At 34.4% G+C, this 18,307-nt stretch overlaps 1 protein-coding gene across 5 annotated transcripts; it reads left to right on the top strand.

Moving 5' to 3' along the window:
- Window positions 1–32: 32 nt before the first annotated feature.
- LOC148612286 (B-box type zinc finger protein ncl-1-like) lies at window positions 33–15,278 on the top strand. Of its 5 annotated transcripts, XM_088593586.1 has the most exons (5): window positions 911–3,894; window positions 5,912–6,017; window positions 7,285–7,412; window positions 10,596–10,805; window positions 14,406–15,278. In XM_088593586.1, exons 4-5 carry the CDS (start codon window positions 10,655–10,657, stop codon window positions 15,203–15,205), a joined length of 951 nt encoding a protein of 316 aa, XP_088449712.1. In that variant the 5' UTR covers window positions 911–3,894; window positions 5,912–6,017; window positions 7,285–7,412; window positions 10,596–10,654; the 3' UTR covers window positions 15,206–15,278. The 5 variants fall into 5 exon arrangements, with proteins under 5 accessions (XP_088449710.1, XP_088449709.1, XP_088449712.1 ...); XM_088593584.1 differs by lacking the exons at window positions 5,912–6,017; window positions 7,285–7,412 and adding an exon at window positions 33–48 and having other exon boundaries at window positions 3,683–3,894; XM_088593583.1 differs by lacking the exons at window positions 5,912–6,017; window positions 7,285–7,412 and adding an exon at window positions 49–95 and having other exon boundaries at window positions 3,683–3,894.
- The last annotated feature ends 3,029 nt before the right edge of the window (window positions 15,279–18,307 follow it).

The following is an 18,307-nucleotide window of genomic DNA, read 5'->3' on the forward strand; positions in this document are numbered from 1 at the left end:
CCTTAAAATTTTTCGGAATCTCTTTCGACTCTCCCTTGTTTTTCCTTGGTAAGCTTTATCAAAGCTATTATTTGAAAGATCAGATTGGCCATTTGGTATAACTTTAATACTTGATTTTTATTGAATTCAGAAGCGCTAAAGATCAAAAGTTCGTATGTCTGGAATTATTTAACATTTGGTCTTATTGCAAAAAGTCGCAGTAACTCTGGGAACCGCCTTAACCAGGTTATGAAGATATTAATTAATCGTGATTTGATTTTTCAAAGAAATATTGGATAAAACTGAGGAAAAACGTTTTTTACGTTTCAAGGGCAAAAAGTTGACATACAACTTCGAACTAATAGAAAGCTTAAATTTACAGACCTTTATCCATTTTTCATCATCCAGTTGAAAGTTTATTTCTTATTTATAATTCCCCGTGCAGGTCCGGGTATTAAAAGAATAGGCCTGCAGCAGCACTAAGCTTGTCGTAAAAGGCGACTAAATAATGCTCAGAACCCTAGCCGAGGGCTAGAACGCTCTGCCCAAAGAGCAACTCGGATGTGTGCCCCAGGTGGTGGAATATGGTACCCCTGGCGTGTTACTTGCTGGGATTGTCAGGCTATAATACGGAAAACCTGACCAAAAACCATAGTGGTGCACCGTGTTGGGAAAGATGCCATGTTCCTCGCACGTGAAAGAACCCTACTGTGGTATTCTCCTGGAGTGGGAACCATAGGGCTCCGCCACAGGAGGCTAAATTGCCCAACCCTACTAAAATTTGTCGACCCCATTGTCCTTGTGTCCCATCCCTTTTACATTTCATCGTCATTTCATGTTCATTTTATCATCAATTTCATGTTCATTGTCTGAATATTGCTGAAATATTGCTGCTCGGACGTTAAACCCCAACAAACAAAAACTTATTTATAATGGTTTTCAAGATATTTGCTTAAAATTGCCAAATTAAGGCATCATTTTTATTTATTTATTAATTGATGTATTATTATTACTATTTTTTGCAATTCAAGAGTAATTTAACTCATCTCGTGCTTTTGGTTTTACTTTAGGGCGTTAAAATTATTATTTAGTAATAAAAAGGGGAATTTTCAGAATTTCAGATTTTTCCTTGTTTTATTTCAACTTCTAATGATACAGTGCATTTAAATGTATCAAGTACCTTAACTTTTAAATGAGCCCAGGTAATTCATCCTTGAACAATTTCAAATCCATTAAGTAAAAATAGCTACCTTACCCCTAAAATGTACCCAAATATGAACGAAAAAGGCTCATTTATACATATAAACACTGAAACTCAATCCTTGACCATTCATTGTTTCTAACATATCTGCTCAATTCTCGTGCTTATGGTTACAAATATCATATAATAATGAAAAGGTAATTTTTAGATTTATTAATTTTATAGTTCAATGAGACTTTCACATGACACGTCACACAGTTCGTTACGTGGCGTTTAAGTACCCGGACCATAATTATCCGAAAAACTACATTTATAAAAAAAAAACCTTAGGTTGCACTATACAAATGGGATTTAGGTGTACAGTTTCGTACACAAAACTGACCCTGTCTTAAACTTAAAAATAAAAGGTGAAACTTGGTGGAAATATTGATTGTAGGTAGTAGAGCAATCGTACATAAATAGATGCAATACTGGTGTAAAATGCATGCTATAAGCTATCCGGAAAGATTCAGGTCCTCACCGGATTGGGTTCTCTTCCCTGAACCAACTGGCTGTTTTTCAAAAATGCAAAATTTCGCACGAACTTTAAAAGGTACACTTTTTATTTGCTTTTTACAATAATACCATGCCAACTTACTTTTCCTGGCAGTTTTTAAGCGCCTGATATTTTAGAAAACCTGTTTTTCGACAATTAATCTTGGGCAGGCACCCAAAATTTGTTATGAAAACTGATGTATAATTTTATTTTGTTACCATGGCTACAGGTTTTCATAACAAAAAATAGAAAAATATATAATATCTATCTTTTTTTCATGTATCTCCATAATGTAAGGTTTTGAAAAATATATACTTTTTACAGGGAAAAAATGCTGGATTTGCTTGTTTGCGTGTCTCAATATAGCTTTATTTCCATAAATTGTCATAAAGTTATCTGCAGTGACTTACCTATCTATATAGTGGATTCTCACATTTTTATTATTGTTGGTAATCAGTGGGGTCTAAGAGTTCTTCCTATGGAATGAATATCCACAAAATATTTGAGGCTTTACTGCAAGGATTGATTACACTGCACACCCTCCCCTATTTAGTCCTTAAAAAGAGAAGTAAAGGATAACAAAGTCTATTAACTACAGAAATGCGTACAGTATAAAGAGCTATTTTTATATCAAAAAGAATCTTTCAGGTACCCATGTTGGACTACTAGTATTTGAAAAAAATGTACTTGTAATATACTATTATTAAGATGTTACTAAAAATAGGCAAATAGGTCGACTCAACATTGTTGTTTTATATTTTAATTGTTTCAGTAATAATTATATGAACAGATTATTTGACAGTGACACTAAAATTTACTTAATATATCATTTCTTCCATTAAAAATAGTAACTTTTAAAGTGTCGATTGAAAAAATTGGGGTTCATAATGTCAAGGTCATGATCACTAATTACATATTTTAATCGTTTTGATCGCCAAAGCTCATCAAAATAGCATCCAAGGTAGCCATTGCGATGGTACAAAACAGAAAATATCAAAGAAACCATTTTCTACTAAATCATAAATTCTTCGAGGCTTTGACATTTAGAAATATATTAGATAAAGTGATTTTCGGCGGGAATGGGTAATTTATAGCAAATATACATTTTACAACTTTTACTGGCCATTTCTAACATTCCTGTCCAATTCTTGCACTCAAGGTTACAAGTATCATATGATCGTGAAAAGGTAATTTTCATATTTTTTAACATTCTTTAGTTCAATAAGACATGACACGTCACACAGTACTACATGGTGATGGCTATATATCCTGCATTTCTTAATTATTTGTGATCGATGTTCTAAGATAACTACTGAATTGCAAAAAATCTAAGATTTGGTGGGTACAAATTTAATGTCCCATTACATAGCATCAGTGTCCATAGATTTTACAACATACATTTATCAATGTTCCCAATAAAGTAAAATGGCCCTTAGCTCGGATACCACAAAAAATACGAGTTCATAATATGGGCTTAGGAATAATTCTTACGGTGCTTTAAATCTTTCCTACATCAGAACATTAATGGAAATATACATTTATGTCATGGAGTCAATCCATAAGGTTATTTTAACATTTTTTTTTATATTTCTACATTGTAATTGTCTAGACTTCAGTGGTCCGTCGATGACCTAGAGCAGGTGGTCATTCTACCAGCAACTTGCCGCTCAGTGCGTTGTCATGAACAGATTATAAGCAGATTATTACATTTGTGAAACGACAATACCGCACTGTTGGTGTTAGTAATCGCAATATTATTGATGTTCTAATTTGGTTTATCTGAAGCAAAAATCACAACCTGACATTAATCCAGTTTATATTTCAAATCAATAAAACTGATGAGACTATACTCCGGCGCCAATCAGCATCTTACAGCTAGAATATTAAATATAATTGTGTTAACCTGTTCCGCCAATGGTAGGAGCCAAAATTTCTTATTGACCATTAATATTTTATCATTTATATAGAACCTAAGAGTGCCTCAGTCAAGGAAAATTTTTTGCTTGATTCAGTTTCAATGTATTCGAAGAAAAATCAATAGTTATCTTCTGCAACTGATGGAATGTGTGCATCTCCCGAGCAGACGAAGATCGGCAGACACATGACGTCACGTGTATTTGAAATTAAGCATTTCTTTATGAGACTTTACAGAGGTATTGCCAAAAATGCGACAGATATGGTAAGTTATTATTTAAATTATAAGAAATTATTGGATTTTTTATCGGATACACAGAGAGATATGTCAACAGCAATAATCTAAGGCTATAACGAGATTTGTATTCAGTTGAGTAATTCCAGGACTATATGCAAGTCTGACTAATTCATTCATTAAAAATATTCAGTCATAATGCTAACAAACCTATCCTCTTTCATCGACGATTTCATATCTTAGGATAGCACTGAAATACACATTCCATGCAAGTAAGTAACAATTCTTATTTTTGTGGCAAAACTCGAATTATAAAAACTCCATATTTTTGTAAAACAATTCTCTAGTTAAAAATAGACGTAGTTCTTCAGAAAAAAAGTGGTACGGTCAATTTTATGAGATATATGTCAACGGTAGAACTGATCATATGCAAAGAAAGAGAGGTAAACCCACGTTGGTAAACCGTAGTGGATGTTTCGTCAAGCTTCGAACAACTTCTGATTTTCGATACCCACTCTTTATAGTATTGAGGGAGGAAACGACCATCTCTGGCTGAGCAGGTTTTGACATCAAAGGTTGTCCTTTTGCCCAAGACATTAAAAGTTATCACTCGGACAAGTATAAAAGTTATATTTTAGTTGCCAAATCTTATGTATTTTTCATATGCATTAACTAAAGTACAACCTAGTGTTCGAATTCGAATTAGACAAAGAGAATTTTCGTCACCTTGCCTGATATTTTTCCAAATAACACACCTCCGAACCCCATTTCCCCTTAAAATTCTGTATGGCAACCCTGTCGCTTTGTAACGCATGCAATTTGGATTTTTGAGAGAAAACGGGTATGATGAAATACTACTACAAATGCACCTACTTATAATGTCAATCCAGATAGTAAATGTATCGCCCTGAAATATCTCAATGGATTATTTTCTTATTGACCATCTCACTTTATTGATGGATCCCCATTTAAGAAAAAACTCGCTTTTTTAAGCATCTCCTGGGAACAAAAAGACGTCTTCGAGTATGGGAGTAAGAACAGAATTGGTTAGATCTCCTGTTGAAAATTATACAAATACGCAAGCAATTTTATATCTTGTCTGACTATTTGCTGACATTATAAACCCATTTATTGAAGCAGTGATTGGGATTAAAATTTTGCCAATAGAACTATGGCCTCCTTACCCTTCAATTCAATGGGACATTTTAAGAGGAAATACGACTATGGCGCATGGTGCACGGTAATCCCAATCACTGTTAAAGTGCCTGTTGAACTTTCAAAATATCTTAATTCGCAAGGGGTTTTTACTAAATATGGAAAGTGAAATATCCGAAAAATAAAAAATTAAATATTTAAAGAACAAATTGGACAAACTTGATGAAAGCAGCAAGCTTTTCCTTTATAAAAGAAATATAACCTTAATTGGAAAGGCATTTCTATTTACCGTTTAATGACTAAGTTTCGAATCAGCTACCATAGACTTGAAATTGACAACGGTCCTAATAATAACACTCCACGCACTGAAAGACGATGCAAAAATTGTGGAGTTATCGAAGATGAAGACCATTTTATATTAAAATCAGAATTTGAGGGAATCTTTGTTTATAAACTATGGAATGAGATAATGTATGCCTTTGTCGAAGAGTTCGGATGAACATAAATTGATACAAAATAAAGTCATGTATATTTATTAAATCCTGTTTCCTTTGGAAAAATTATAATAGACCCTTTTGTGGTAAGTTGATGAACATGCTCAATACTTCCGCGAGGTATGGCTTAGGTAGAACAAAAGAATTTACCTCGCGGAATTGTATATTAAGCATGCTCATAGACTATGCCCGAATTTTTATTTTTTATTTTTTGAAAGAGTCATTAGAACTGAGGACAGAAATATTATCATGAGATGTGTGAACTTGTTCTTTGTTGTTTTGTTCATAAATGCAATATATGCTGTGTAGTGGTTGTTTTGTTTAGTCACAAAAATGATTTTTATATATGTTTAATGATAAAACTTATATAGTTCAATATATTTTATGTTACCGAATAGTCCTGAGACAGCATTTGACACTACATGCAGATATAGACAGAGTTGTGATTACTGAGTTCGACGTGTTCCGTGCTGTTTCAGATCATTTCAAGATTTGATCCTACATGTATCCTAGGAAACATGACAGTTGCTGCCGTGTACTTTTTAAATCGTTGTTTGACAAATGTTCCGTTATAAAGTGTTTGTCTTCTTTTTATTGACCGATTTGATGATAACTCTGTTTCAGAACATGCATGCATAAGCAGGACGAGTATTTAATGCATTTTCCTCATTCTAAGTAACATAGTACTAAGCTGTTAAATAACTTCGTCTGGTGATGACAGTTTTATTTCCGATCGCTGCTATTGCAGAATTCCGAAATTTTGGTACAGACTCTAGTGTAGAGAGATAATACAGTAATGTCGTCGGGCAATGGTAATCTTGTGTAGAGAGATGATATATAGGAAGATCGTCAGGCAATGACAATTTCCCCTTGCCCGACGGTAATATAGTATTATTGCATAAGGTTTTCCATATTACCTTTGTTATTGGTCCGAGGCTAGCCATATTGGATTGAGGCGTAGCCGAAGTCCAATATGACTAGCCGAGGACCAAAAATTGCCAATATGGAAAACATTACGCAATTATACCTTAAACGACTAACTAGTCCAATATGACGTATTGGCTTAGGTCAGTATTCATCTTAACTTGGCCAATATGACGTATTGGACGGGTAAAAGCCGTATTGGACAGCTAAATCCAGTATTGGCGCACTTTTGTTTTTTGTATTATATTTGCAGTTTTGATCATATTTGTGATTGGTGCGTCCTTATTTTTCATGAAAACAGATTGACATTTCAAGTCGACAGTTTAAGCCGATGATGATATGGTTACAAACCGTCAGATGATCATTGGTGATTAGTTGTCATTCGATCTGATGATGGACATCTTTTGTTTTGTTCCCTAAACACTTCGTTTGCCATTTTGACACCCAAACCCGACAAAAAACAAACTTTCATGGAAGCGACAGGTTAAGCACTATTGCCTGGTGTAACTTGGGTGGAAATGTTAAGAACCAAGTAGGGACCATAACGGTGGTTTCCAACTTTCTGGTTTTTAAGTTGATATTGCCATTTTTTATGCCGACTATTCCTTTTTACTATTGCCTAGTCTAGAATTTATCAGTTTATGAAAAATATCGGTTTTATTATCTTATTTAAGCAGTTTCATTGAATGTTGCACTAAAACCAAAATTGTTTTCTGTATACAGAGTACATGTATAAGTTGTTGTCAACTATAGTTTTGGAGTTAGCTTTTAGGAATATCATCTATAATATGATAGTACAAAGTAGAAAAGCTCTATAAGTTTAAAAATTATCCTTAACAGTAGATAGATATTTTAATATGATGCACACCTTATACACATTTTTCCTGATTCTAAGATAAAGTGGTATTTTACCTATCTTACTCACCCATCTTTTTTGTGTATTAGAAACACTTCGGAAGCCGCGCAAAGTAATAGGTACGCTTTATATATCTTGATGTAACCGAACTTTACATGCATATCGGAGTAACACCTACCTTTCACATACACGAGACTTAAAGGCACTACTGCAAACCATGTGAATACAAATAATAATTGCTTTCGATCTCTCTAATGGGAAACACATGAAAATTATGGTTAGATTGTATAAATAAGGAGTAAAAGCATCAAAATTCATCTAAATATCCTAAGTTATGTAACAATATGATCATTGATTCAGTAGAAAATGTATACCCATGGGTTGAATATTTATAAAGGAGATTCTACAGAGCGAGCCATGGGATTTTTTATAAAGGAGATTCTACAGAGCGAGCCATGGGATTATTTATAAAGGAGATTGTACAGAGCGAGCCATGGGATTATTTATAAAGGAGATTGTACAGAGCGAGCCATGGGATTATTTACTCAGTAAACTAATGTTTGATACACTCTGCAGAATATTCTACTTATAACATGTCAGGAATTAAGGAGCTTGGGGTTTTTTTTGTATAAAAAGATTTGAGTATATCTTATTCCCCTTATAAGTTATTGATTTTTCCCTGCGTCACTAACGGTGAAGCAGGTATAGTAGCCGCCTGACTCCGTCCGTTGCGCTTAGGGGTACCTACTTTGTGAAATCTGCAACATTATTCAAACTTTGTACATTGTTAAATATACATATTGTTTTTTTTTTGTTTCGTTTTGTTCCGTTTTGTTTTGTTTTGTTTTGTTTTTTTTGTTCCTCCATCCTTGTGATAACCTATCCCAAAATAATCGATATTGCCGTATGTTGAAGGATAAATGGAAGCATTTAAAGTATTACTATGAAAAATTTGTGCAAATGGATTACGCAACCCCTAAATTTCATGAAAACACATATTTGTTCAACAAGATGTAGGCATCTTGGTACATTTTTTTTTCAGATTATTGAACAAAAATAGCAGCCCTTCAGATGTCGCAACTAAAATACAAATTATGCAATGTTTGTTCTAATATATCATGGGAATTACAAAACTGTGAACATCAAACAATCAACCCAAAACACGATAATATTTTAAGTAGGCTTTTAAATGGTCTCCAATATCGGATCAATTTATGAAAACCATGACGATGTTTAAAGATGAACCAGTTTTTCTGCTGTACTGTATTGATCTGCTTATCGAGGGTCTAAATATGTATGTATTAACAGACTAAAACTCAAATGGATTTCGCCTTATCTGTTTTATATGGGTTATACGCTATCTTATAATCTACTGTTCGTGGTTATCCGCCACTAATATTGGACCGGAAAGCACTGAAAATGTAGAAGTACAATTTCTCATTTTTTTCTCTGCTGCTGGCATCAGAGTGAGATGAAAAAGTTCATTTGCGGACACGGAAGCGTTCGGTGGTCAATATCCAAATAAAAAAATGAGGGTTGCAAGGTCAGAGGAAAATCGGACTAAACGATTACGAATTCACTCGATTTTTAACATTGAGCATATCGCAACTGCGCTTGAAATTTGCCGATCTTAGCCGATTGATGAACTGTTGCGTTACACAACCAAGTTCAAAGTTTAAAAGTGAAGTCGGTACATATAAAACATTACAACACTAATGAGCTTTTAAAACCGACATAAGCTTTAAAACATTATAAGATGCATGTCAAATATAAATTATTTTCGAAAAAGAAATACTCTTATTTTGCTAGTAATGTTCAAATGTACGATAGGTCAAAAGATGTGAAATGGAAAAGAATATGATTTTATATTATCAATCGACCTAAAATCTTCAAGTTCCAGCTCACTAAAATTTGTATTTTTTTAATTCCGATAAATCATCATATTTTGCAAATCACAGATATTGTGGTGAAACAACTTTTTAGGACCTTATTCCAAATTGGTTAACAATTCAATTAAGGTCAGATTTCAAAGATTTGCTCTGCAAAAAAAATGTCCTTTTCTTGTTTACCATGTTAACTAAAGGTTTTCATCATTTTGATGTGTATGCAAATGGACAACTCATGAAGAGTGTCATAAAAATTAACACTACAATAATGTCCTATCCCTGCTATAGACAAATAATCATTAAAAGTTCGACTAAACAGATTTTTTTCTTATCCTTAATTGCAAAGTAGAAGTTCAAACAAACTACTGTTTACGGAGTATGGTTTGTAATTTACTTGAACGGAAATCTATATTTTAACCAGTTTGTCGATCATATTGCGTGCAGAGTTCAGTTGTATGTCAAGAATATGTGAAAATATCAAAGAATGACTTTCAGCACGGGACATTACGTTATTGATTTGTACAGTGTGATTAAACTGATTAACGAAAATGTTTGAAATCGCCTCCGCAGACCTAATAACCACTTCCGGGTTAGCTATATATCACTCCGCTATACTGACCACGTGTGGCAGTAATTCCCTCTTGGTGCAGGATTTATCTCGGATGTTCTACGCTTGGTCTAACTAATTCTATTGACGATTAATGTTACAGTTTTTTTCTTTCTTTTGATGTGATTAATGAGAAAGAAACGTGTCTTTAATACTGAGACGTCACTTTTTCGCAAAATATCGAATTAAGCTAGACGTATGTCAGTGTTAATTTTGTTTGAAAATGCCACGACCCTCAATTTCTTAACCATACGTTGTAAGAAAAGATAGGAAAGGAATACATAATTCAGACCTTTAATCTGCAGTACACTTAAAACGACAATAAAAGGTTCATGGATAGACATAATGTAGGGTTTAAGTAAATTGATGTACAATTCCTTGTACTTTGTTTTTAAATAGATGATACATAGCCCGGGCCGGAATTTTTCATTGAAGACTACAAAATTGAATTTTGAAGATAAAAAGAAGAAAACAGAGACAGGAGACACAGAACTAAAAATCATAACATTTCAATCAACGTGATAGTACCGAAACTAAATTTTATTAGCAAAGTCTCACAAATAAGACAATATCTGTTTCCCTTATACCTATGTTCAGTAAAATTATCTAAAACCGCCTACGTTATACTCAGTGGATGGGTCTGGAGTAATAAATTTGTGTTTTTAATAGTTTATAGTCACACCTCGTATCATGATTTTTGACAAAATGGTTTCAATAAGATTAAGTATCGGAACAAATTGAAATTTAGAATACTGGAGATTTAAACAGATCACTGTACTTTGAGTGTTCTCAAACATTTGTCTTTTCAGAAAACCCTGTAGCGGTAACCATGACAACTCCCTGCATATGACTAAGAATTCAATTCCGAATGATGCATATACTCAGAAACAAATTCTCAGGGATAGTTTCAACTCGCAAATCGACAATGGAAAGACAAAAACTGATCAGGAGAGTTGGAAAACGTGGGAAATATAAAGGCCAGTTCTTAAACCCATGTGGAGTAGCCGTTACAAAATCAGGTTTGGCTAAGTTATCTAGATACCGATATTGATACAGAAGAACATATTGTAAACCTTTCACTTTTTAGTAGGAAATCTTAAGTAACAGTCATCAAATTCCATTGAACAATATGTAAATAACCATGCAGTTTCGCTTATAACATGAATCGATACGTCCCCTTTTCGGTTCTAAAAGTCCCAATAACCGGGATTCATCTAATAACGAAAGGAAGTTTTCTTCCATGGAGACAAATTGCACGTGAGGACGGACGGACAGACACGGAATACCATAATACGTTCCAGACTTAAAGACGGGCGAGTAAAATGGAAAGTACATTCATTGTAGTACACTTTTACATGCATGAACCAGTGAATTGTTCCTATTTACATGTAACATTAACTCAGATAATGGGCTGATAATGTTAACATAATAGTCTTCAGTGATCAAGGCCGTAACAGTAATAATGCCTTATATTATATATTTAGATTAAAATATACCATTTTTGTATATGCATAATACGTGTTTGTTTAAATCCTATATTGTTTACCCTATATTGAATACCCTATATAACACCTCTATACCTATATCGCATATCCTATATCGCACCCGTAGACCTATATTGCATACCCTATATCACACCCCTAAACCTAAATCGCATACCCTATATCACACCCCTTCACCAACCATATTTAAAGTATAGTTAATATATATATATATGATATAATGAACATGACATGTTAAAATCTGTATCACATGACATGTCATGCCGGTGGTCTTTTGGGTGATACAAGAGTCTCGGTTTGATACTGCATGTGATACTGATTTTGACATTTAATATTCAGTTTACATCTTATACATCTTGGGGGCGTATATAGCCGGGAGCCACAGGTGCAAGTCGAAAACATTGTGCGAGAACAGCTCAGACGCCCAATTAGTACCTATTCTTCTCCCCTGTACGACTTATTTATGCTATTGTCCCATTTGTCCTCTAGATTTGTTTTACACTTAATCAATATGATCCTTCTTTCTTCTCAGATGACAATATTTCCATAACAAAGTGAGAAGTTTGATAAATTTTTTTATGAAAGCTCAAATTTCCCTATAGAAATTATTTTTATTCCGGTTTAAATGTAATGAAATTTAAGGTATACAGTTGCATATTAAGCTTTCTGAACATAAACATCTCCTATCTAACACATAAATACATGTACTTGAAAAAAAAATTGTCTTATCAGTGTTAATATGTAAGAATTACATGCTTTTATCGCTCTGCGCAGATAATGATAAATAATTTATACACTTTTCCTTATATATAGAAACAGGAATCCTCAAGGCTGTTGTACAATGTACATTGCCTGGTACAATCATTACTCCAGCATTCTTGTAGATTAATTACAGTGGTTAGTAAAAAAAACAACTTGCACTTTTGCGCACAGCTTTATACTGAAGTAACAACATGGCTATTCAAAATATAGTTCCGTTTAATTTTTATTGAATTTAGTTAAAAGGGGTGGGGAAGGTAGAGCCCCTTGTGCACGAAAATGCTGCTTGTCTATAGCAAAAACTGCAAATCACTGGAATGAATTTATTCAGTGCCCCTTTTTCGGAATTCCTGGATTCGCCACTGCCGAGTCACAATTTGGTTGAGTGGTATCTACAAACCAGGTAGAGAATTCGCTTATTTATGCAAAATTGGTATTTATTGTTTTCTCTACATCTTAGCCAGTCCCGTTCTTGGTTTGTGCATGGCTGTTAGGATAGTGATGGCTAAAAAAGTGACTTATGCTCGTGTTAAATGGCTGCTGGCATTCGCCTCATGCAGCATTTCTAGCTCGATATAGAAAATGGTGTTCCCCTCATTTCTTGTAACATCCATTTCTTTATTAGCTTCTTCTCGGTTTCTTTATCATGTATTTCATGTCTTCCCGTACCTCTCGTTTTATAATGTTTTAATCCCAACTGAAATAGGATACTGATGGTAAAAATGCGGTTAACTATAGCATTTTGATATATAAAAGGGGCGTATCCTTTATGATGAAAATAAATCTACTTTGTTCTTATTCAAGCCATTACTTAACATTCTCGTTCATTTGTATTTTCATGTTTATAAATAGGACTTATATTCTATTTTGGATTTGTTATATTATTTTCTCGAGTCAAGTATGATCTTGTTTATAACCTTTTAAATCATTCAAATGAACAACTTTCTCGGTTGAATGGCCTATAATCTCCTAAACACTATATACTAGCTTACCATATAATTTTCTGATGTGACAGACTTGTATTCTTCACGTTGTTTAAACGGGGCAATGGCGGGTTTAGGGGGTTTCTGGTTTTGGGTAAACAATGCCCATAATAGCATAGAAGCCCACTATTTTCTGAAACCCCCTCTTTGGGTTCGCCACTGCGGGATATATACATATTACATTTACATAAATTTTATAATTGTCTGAGCATATACAAATATGTGTATAAGCATAGGGGCGAGTGGTCCTTGACTCTTATGAAATTGATTTTTATTGTTATATTTTATGTCATAAGATGGAAAAATAACAAGGAAGCAATGCATTTCAATGAACAATGGAGCAACATTGTATAATACCACATGTGAATGCTTCATGCATTTTAGGTAAATTTGGGACCTCTTTTGTAAAACTGATATTAAAGTTTAACATGATATAATTTTCGGATGGACAAACGCATGGATTCAAAATCTAAATAGCAATTTACTTTGTTCTTTAATAATTATCTAAACTGTCTTCAAACGTGTGTGACATAAAAATACAATTAATCACAAACTCGTCATGCGCAGTGTCAACTCTGGTTGCTTAATGTTTTCGTTTCATACATGTAACGTATAATTATGAATGTAGTCATACTGGTTTAAATTTCATATGTCACGATTTTATTAATAATTTCAAACATTTTCTAAATATTGATAAAGCGCTCGTGAAAACGAAGGAAAGGGCAGGAAAATGCACGTATACAAACACAATATTTTTTTTCATTTTGAGTTTATCTATTTGCTCCTCTGTTAATTGAAAACACATGCATCAAGGGAATACGCCCCGTGCAGATCCGGGCGTTGAAGAATAGGCCTGCAGCAGCGCTAAGCTTGTCGTAAAAGGCGACTAAATAGTGCTCAGAACCCTAGCCGGGGGCTAGAGCGCTCTGCCCACAGAGCAACTGGGATGTGTGCCCCAGATGGTGGAATGGGGTACCCCTGGTGTGTTACATGCTGGGGTTGACAGGCTATAATACGGAAAACCTGTCCGCAAACCATAGTGGTGCACCGTGTTGGGAAAGATGCCACGTTCCTCGCACGTTAAAGAACTCTACTGTGGTATTCTCCCGGAGTAAGAACCATAGGGCTCCGCCACAGGAGGCTAAATTGCCCGACCCTAACCACCTTTCCCTATTTCCAGTTGCAATCAAAATTTGTCGACCCCATTGTCCTTGTGTCCCATCCCTTTTTCATTTCATCATCATTTCATGTTCATTTTATCATCAATTTCATGTTCATCGTCTGAATATAGCTAAAATATTGCTGCTCGGACGTTAAACCCCAACAAACAAACAAAACAATATATTTAACACAATTGTTTATCCTATAATTCCAGGTGATATTGTGATCGCAGACACCGAAAACCACAGAATCCAAATTTTCACAATGGAAGGAAATTTTAAATCAAAGTTCGGATGTAAAGGTTGTAAACCAGACCAAATACATTTTCCAGTTAGTATTGCAATGACCAAAAATGACGTCGTGGCTGTAACAGACAGTGTTAACGCGTGCGTAAAATTGTTTTCTCTTGACGGACAACTGGTTCAGCTCGTGGGCTCAAGCGATGTTTTGGAAATACCGTATGGATTATGTTTGTCACACGATGAACATTTTATAGTAACAGATATATGCAAGCATTCGGTTGTTGTATTTGACAAAGATGGTAATAGTTGTCACTCGTTTGGTCAATATGGAAGTGAACCACGTGAATTTGACCATCCTTACCATGTGACGGTTGATAAGGATAAACATATATATGTTTCCGATTCTGGAAACAGTAGCATTAAGCTCTTCACGTTTGAAGGAAAGCTTCTGAGATATTTTACTCACAAAGAATTCAAGTTGCAAAACGAGATATTTGTGACGTTGAACGGTCTTTGTGTTGATAGCGAAGGAAACTTGCTTGTGACTTGTAATGCTGGAATCTATATATTACTCAAAAATGGTCGTTTATGGGAAGTTTTGACTTCGGATGACGGGATAATGTGCCCAAAATCCTTAGCCATAAGCTCGTGCGGTAGGATGATTGTTACACAAAATGACAGTGAAAAAATAAACGAATTCGGAATCTTCCATTACAACCCGGAACACTTCCGGTCATTAAATTCTGCTCAGTTCTATGCAATCAGTATATAGCTATACATAAGCAAGCTGTAATTGAATTGATTATGATTTATGTTTTCATTTTATAAAAAAAAAGTCTATATAAGTCTGGACTTGATTAATTTGAATAGTAGACAGTGATTGCATGAAGCAAAATCTTTTTCACATTCCTATCTACCGTCTTCTGATATATCATTCCGCTAGTCTTAAGGGCTTTGAAATAGCGAAGATACCTTGCGTAGGAGACAATCTCCTCCGCAGACAAATAACCTCGTTCTGATTTACTAGTCACTTCGTTGGCTTATGTATAGGCTCTTCTTTACAGGATGTAAAATAAATTCACGATAGATATATATATACACTACTCATTACAAATCCGCGAATGTAGTGTACTAATTTGCATAAAGGAATGGGGGTTTAGCAGGTTCAAAATTTTAAGTTGTGAAATGACCCTCTGCACAAGAGATGCCATTTCAAAGTGAGATGAAATGTTCAAGTACCCAGACGAATACCTACTTCTGCGGATGTTTAATCTTATTCTCAAGCATAAAATTCTCTATTTTACGACAAGGTTTTAGATCATTAATGACTTTTATGTAGAAAATTCCGTTTAATTGGATCAGAAATGGGGCTGAATCCAGAAAAGGCTATGTTTGACCTTGTTCCATACCAATTCTTGACTTTACAACACCTAGCTAATGTACACTCCCTGGTTCAAGATAGTTTTCATTGTATACCAATTAAATGATCAACTGTATTTTTACCGGAAATCTTTAGATTTGTAAATGTATAGATATTAGATATGCTTACACGATGATCACACAGAAAAGTTTTAGTTTATATTAAAAATATTTAACAATGCATCCAAACAGCTATTCATCTGAAATCCAGATAATACAATCGAACGTTTGTTTTACTTTACATGTATATTTAACATTTTAAAAAGCAGATGTTACACCTGAAACAGATGGAAAAATTTAAATTAAAAAAATTGATAAATGAAATTTTTTGGGAAAAAGATAAAGTACAACATTTTAAGGCATGTCACTGAAATAGAAATAGAGATTTCGTGCAGTCTACATTAGGGTAAACCAGACTGAATATCTGTCCTTCCATATCGCAAAGATCGTGGACAAAGGGGGGAAACTCCACATGACTGTATTTTAAAATGATCCGTACTGCACGATATTAATTGTATAAAAAAGGCACGTGATGGATAATATTTCATAACAACAGTCACTTGCGGATCTCATAAATGATGAAATGAAGTATAAATATATGTAAACATATTAGAAACAAGACATATCTTGACCGACTTTTCATGTGAGGGGTTACTAAGGGGTTCAAACAGTGCCGAATAACTGTTCGAGATTTTAAGCATTAGAAGTTCCATTCTTAGACATAGATTCAAATTAGAATATAACTTATAAATATAGGAAGATGAGGGAGGCATTGATACTTTTGTTGAGTTATTTTCTTTGTCAGATGTTGATTAATATTGTTTTTGCCTACCCCTCGGTTGAAATATAAATAAACACAATGTTGATATAGGTCATTATCACAAGGTCGAAAAACAACATTTATACATTTACCAAACCACCACTAGTTATTTCTTATTAATGCTTAACTTTAGTATGAGGCGGGGTATTGGTCTAAACTATTATTATTGAAGGTCTAGGAGGTCCTAACTTATAAATGGACCCCAAGAATTCGATTTCAGGACCTCCTTAAATATTAGAAGAGCTCCTGAAATAAAACAATTACTTGTGAAGGTCTTCAGAAAATTCAGAAGATCACAAAATCAAATTGTGGAGGTCCATAAATAATTCAGGAGGTCCTGAAATTGAATAAATAAGCAATGACCTCCTTATATTATGATATTTTTTATTCATTCTGCCTCACAAGTTCGGCAATGTATTTGAAGAAAAAAATACGACAAAATTACTTAATCCTGTATTCCTTTGAAAAAGTGGCAGGGGCACATACTCAACATCGTCCGGGTCGTCTGTTAAATATACCTATGACATTTTTTGTTGAGTCTCATGATTGTACAATATTGACATCTATGATTGACTCCCAGTAACGGATTCAAAAATGCATAAAAAAAAAGGGATCAAGGCTGACTGCTCATTTTGCTCACGTTTTACCCAAAATTGGTACCGTTTTATGATAAAGAAGTGGGGGCTGACTGCTCTATTGCGTTCATGTTCTACCCAAAATTACTGCATGAGCACCATTTTACAAAGAAGTCCCGTTGAATCCACCGAGATTTCCTTTCAATCAAAATTGGTTAGTTGGTTTATGTCTAAAAATTAACTCGGAAAATATTACATAAAATGCACGTGCGTGCCATGTTTAATGGAAAGTATAGCGTGTCTGGTGTCACGTACGTAATAACATTATATAATTTAATAGACAATTAAATTCTACGTGTATGCATATATTGTTTTGATATCTAGTTTTCAGCCAGTCTTGTATCCTTGTTTCATATGCTTTTTTCCCCATAATGTGAAATATTATTGTTAAGTGTCCCTTTTTCTTGGCTTATACAGACAGTATGAAATGACTCGGAAATTCAGAATAATTAAAACTGTTTCCTGAAAATTCGATCTGTCTACACCGCAAGATATATACTTTTCAACTTTTCAACTTCACAACCTCATATCCCTGAAGTTTTTTTTGAAGGCGGAAAGATCGATAAGACGGCTTCCATCTAATAAAATGGAACACTCACATAAATATGATGGGTCCAAAGCAATGCCAATGAGACCGTGTAGTTAGGTTCAGTGGCGTACATGCGTCCATCAGCCCTCAGATTACACAACTCAGTAGTCTAAGACTTTGAAATATTAATGGGTCAGGTATAAACTCCCATTTGATAGGATATTTTTGACGATTGAATGAGCGGCGGATTCAGAGGGGGTGCATGGGGCGCCAACACCCCCTTTTTATAGGACAATTTGTCATTTTCATGTGTAAAATTGACAAAGAATGGCAATGTCCGTCCACCCCTATTTTTTAGGAGCCCCGGCTAGCATCCTTTTTTTTCAATGTGTCTGGATCCGCCCCTGTGCATGAGTACTGTACTGGGATTTTCCTTGCACAAAAATGTGTATTGTGGGTTCAAGATATCTA

Source organism: Perna viridis, chromosome 7 (assembly GCF_037379345.1).
Source record: "Perna viridis isolate PV_CMFRI_1.1 ecotype Kerala chromosome 7, ASM3737934v1, whole genome shotgun sequence".
Taxonomy (NCBI): domain Eukaryota; kingdom Metazoa; phylum Mollusca; class Bivalvia; order Mytilida; family Mytilidae; genus Perna; species Perna viridis.

What these genes read in the sequence shown, in the direction of transcription:
- LOC148612286 (XM_088593584.1), top strand. Translation starts at nt 10,655, where the DNA reads ATGATGCATATACTCAGAAACAAATTCTCAGGGATAGTTTCAACTCGC. An exon ending in AGTAGCCGTTACAAAATCAG is followed by an intron (nt 10,806 to 14,405) that starts GTTTGGCTAAGT and finishes CTATAATTCCAG; the next exon opens with GTGATATTGTGATCGCAGAC.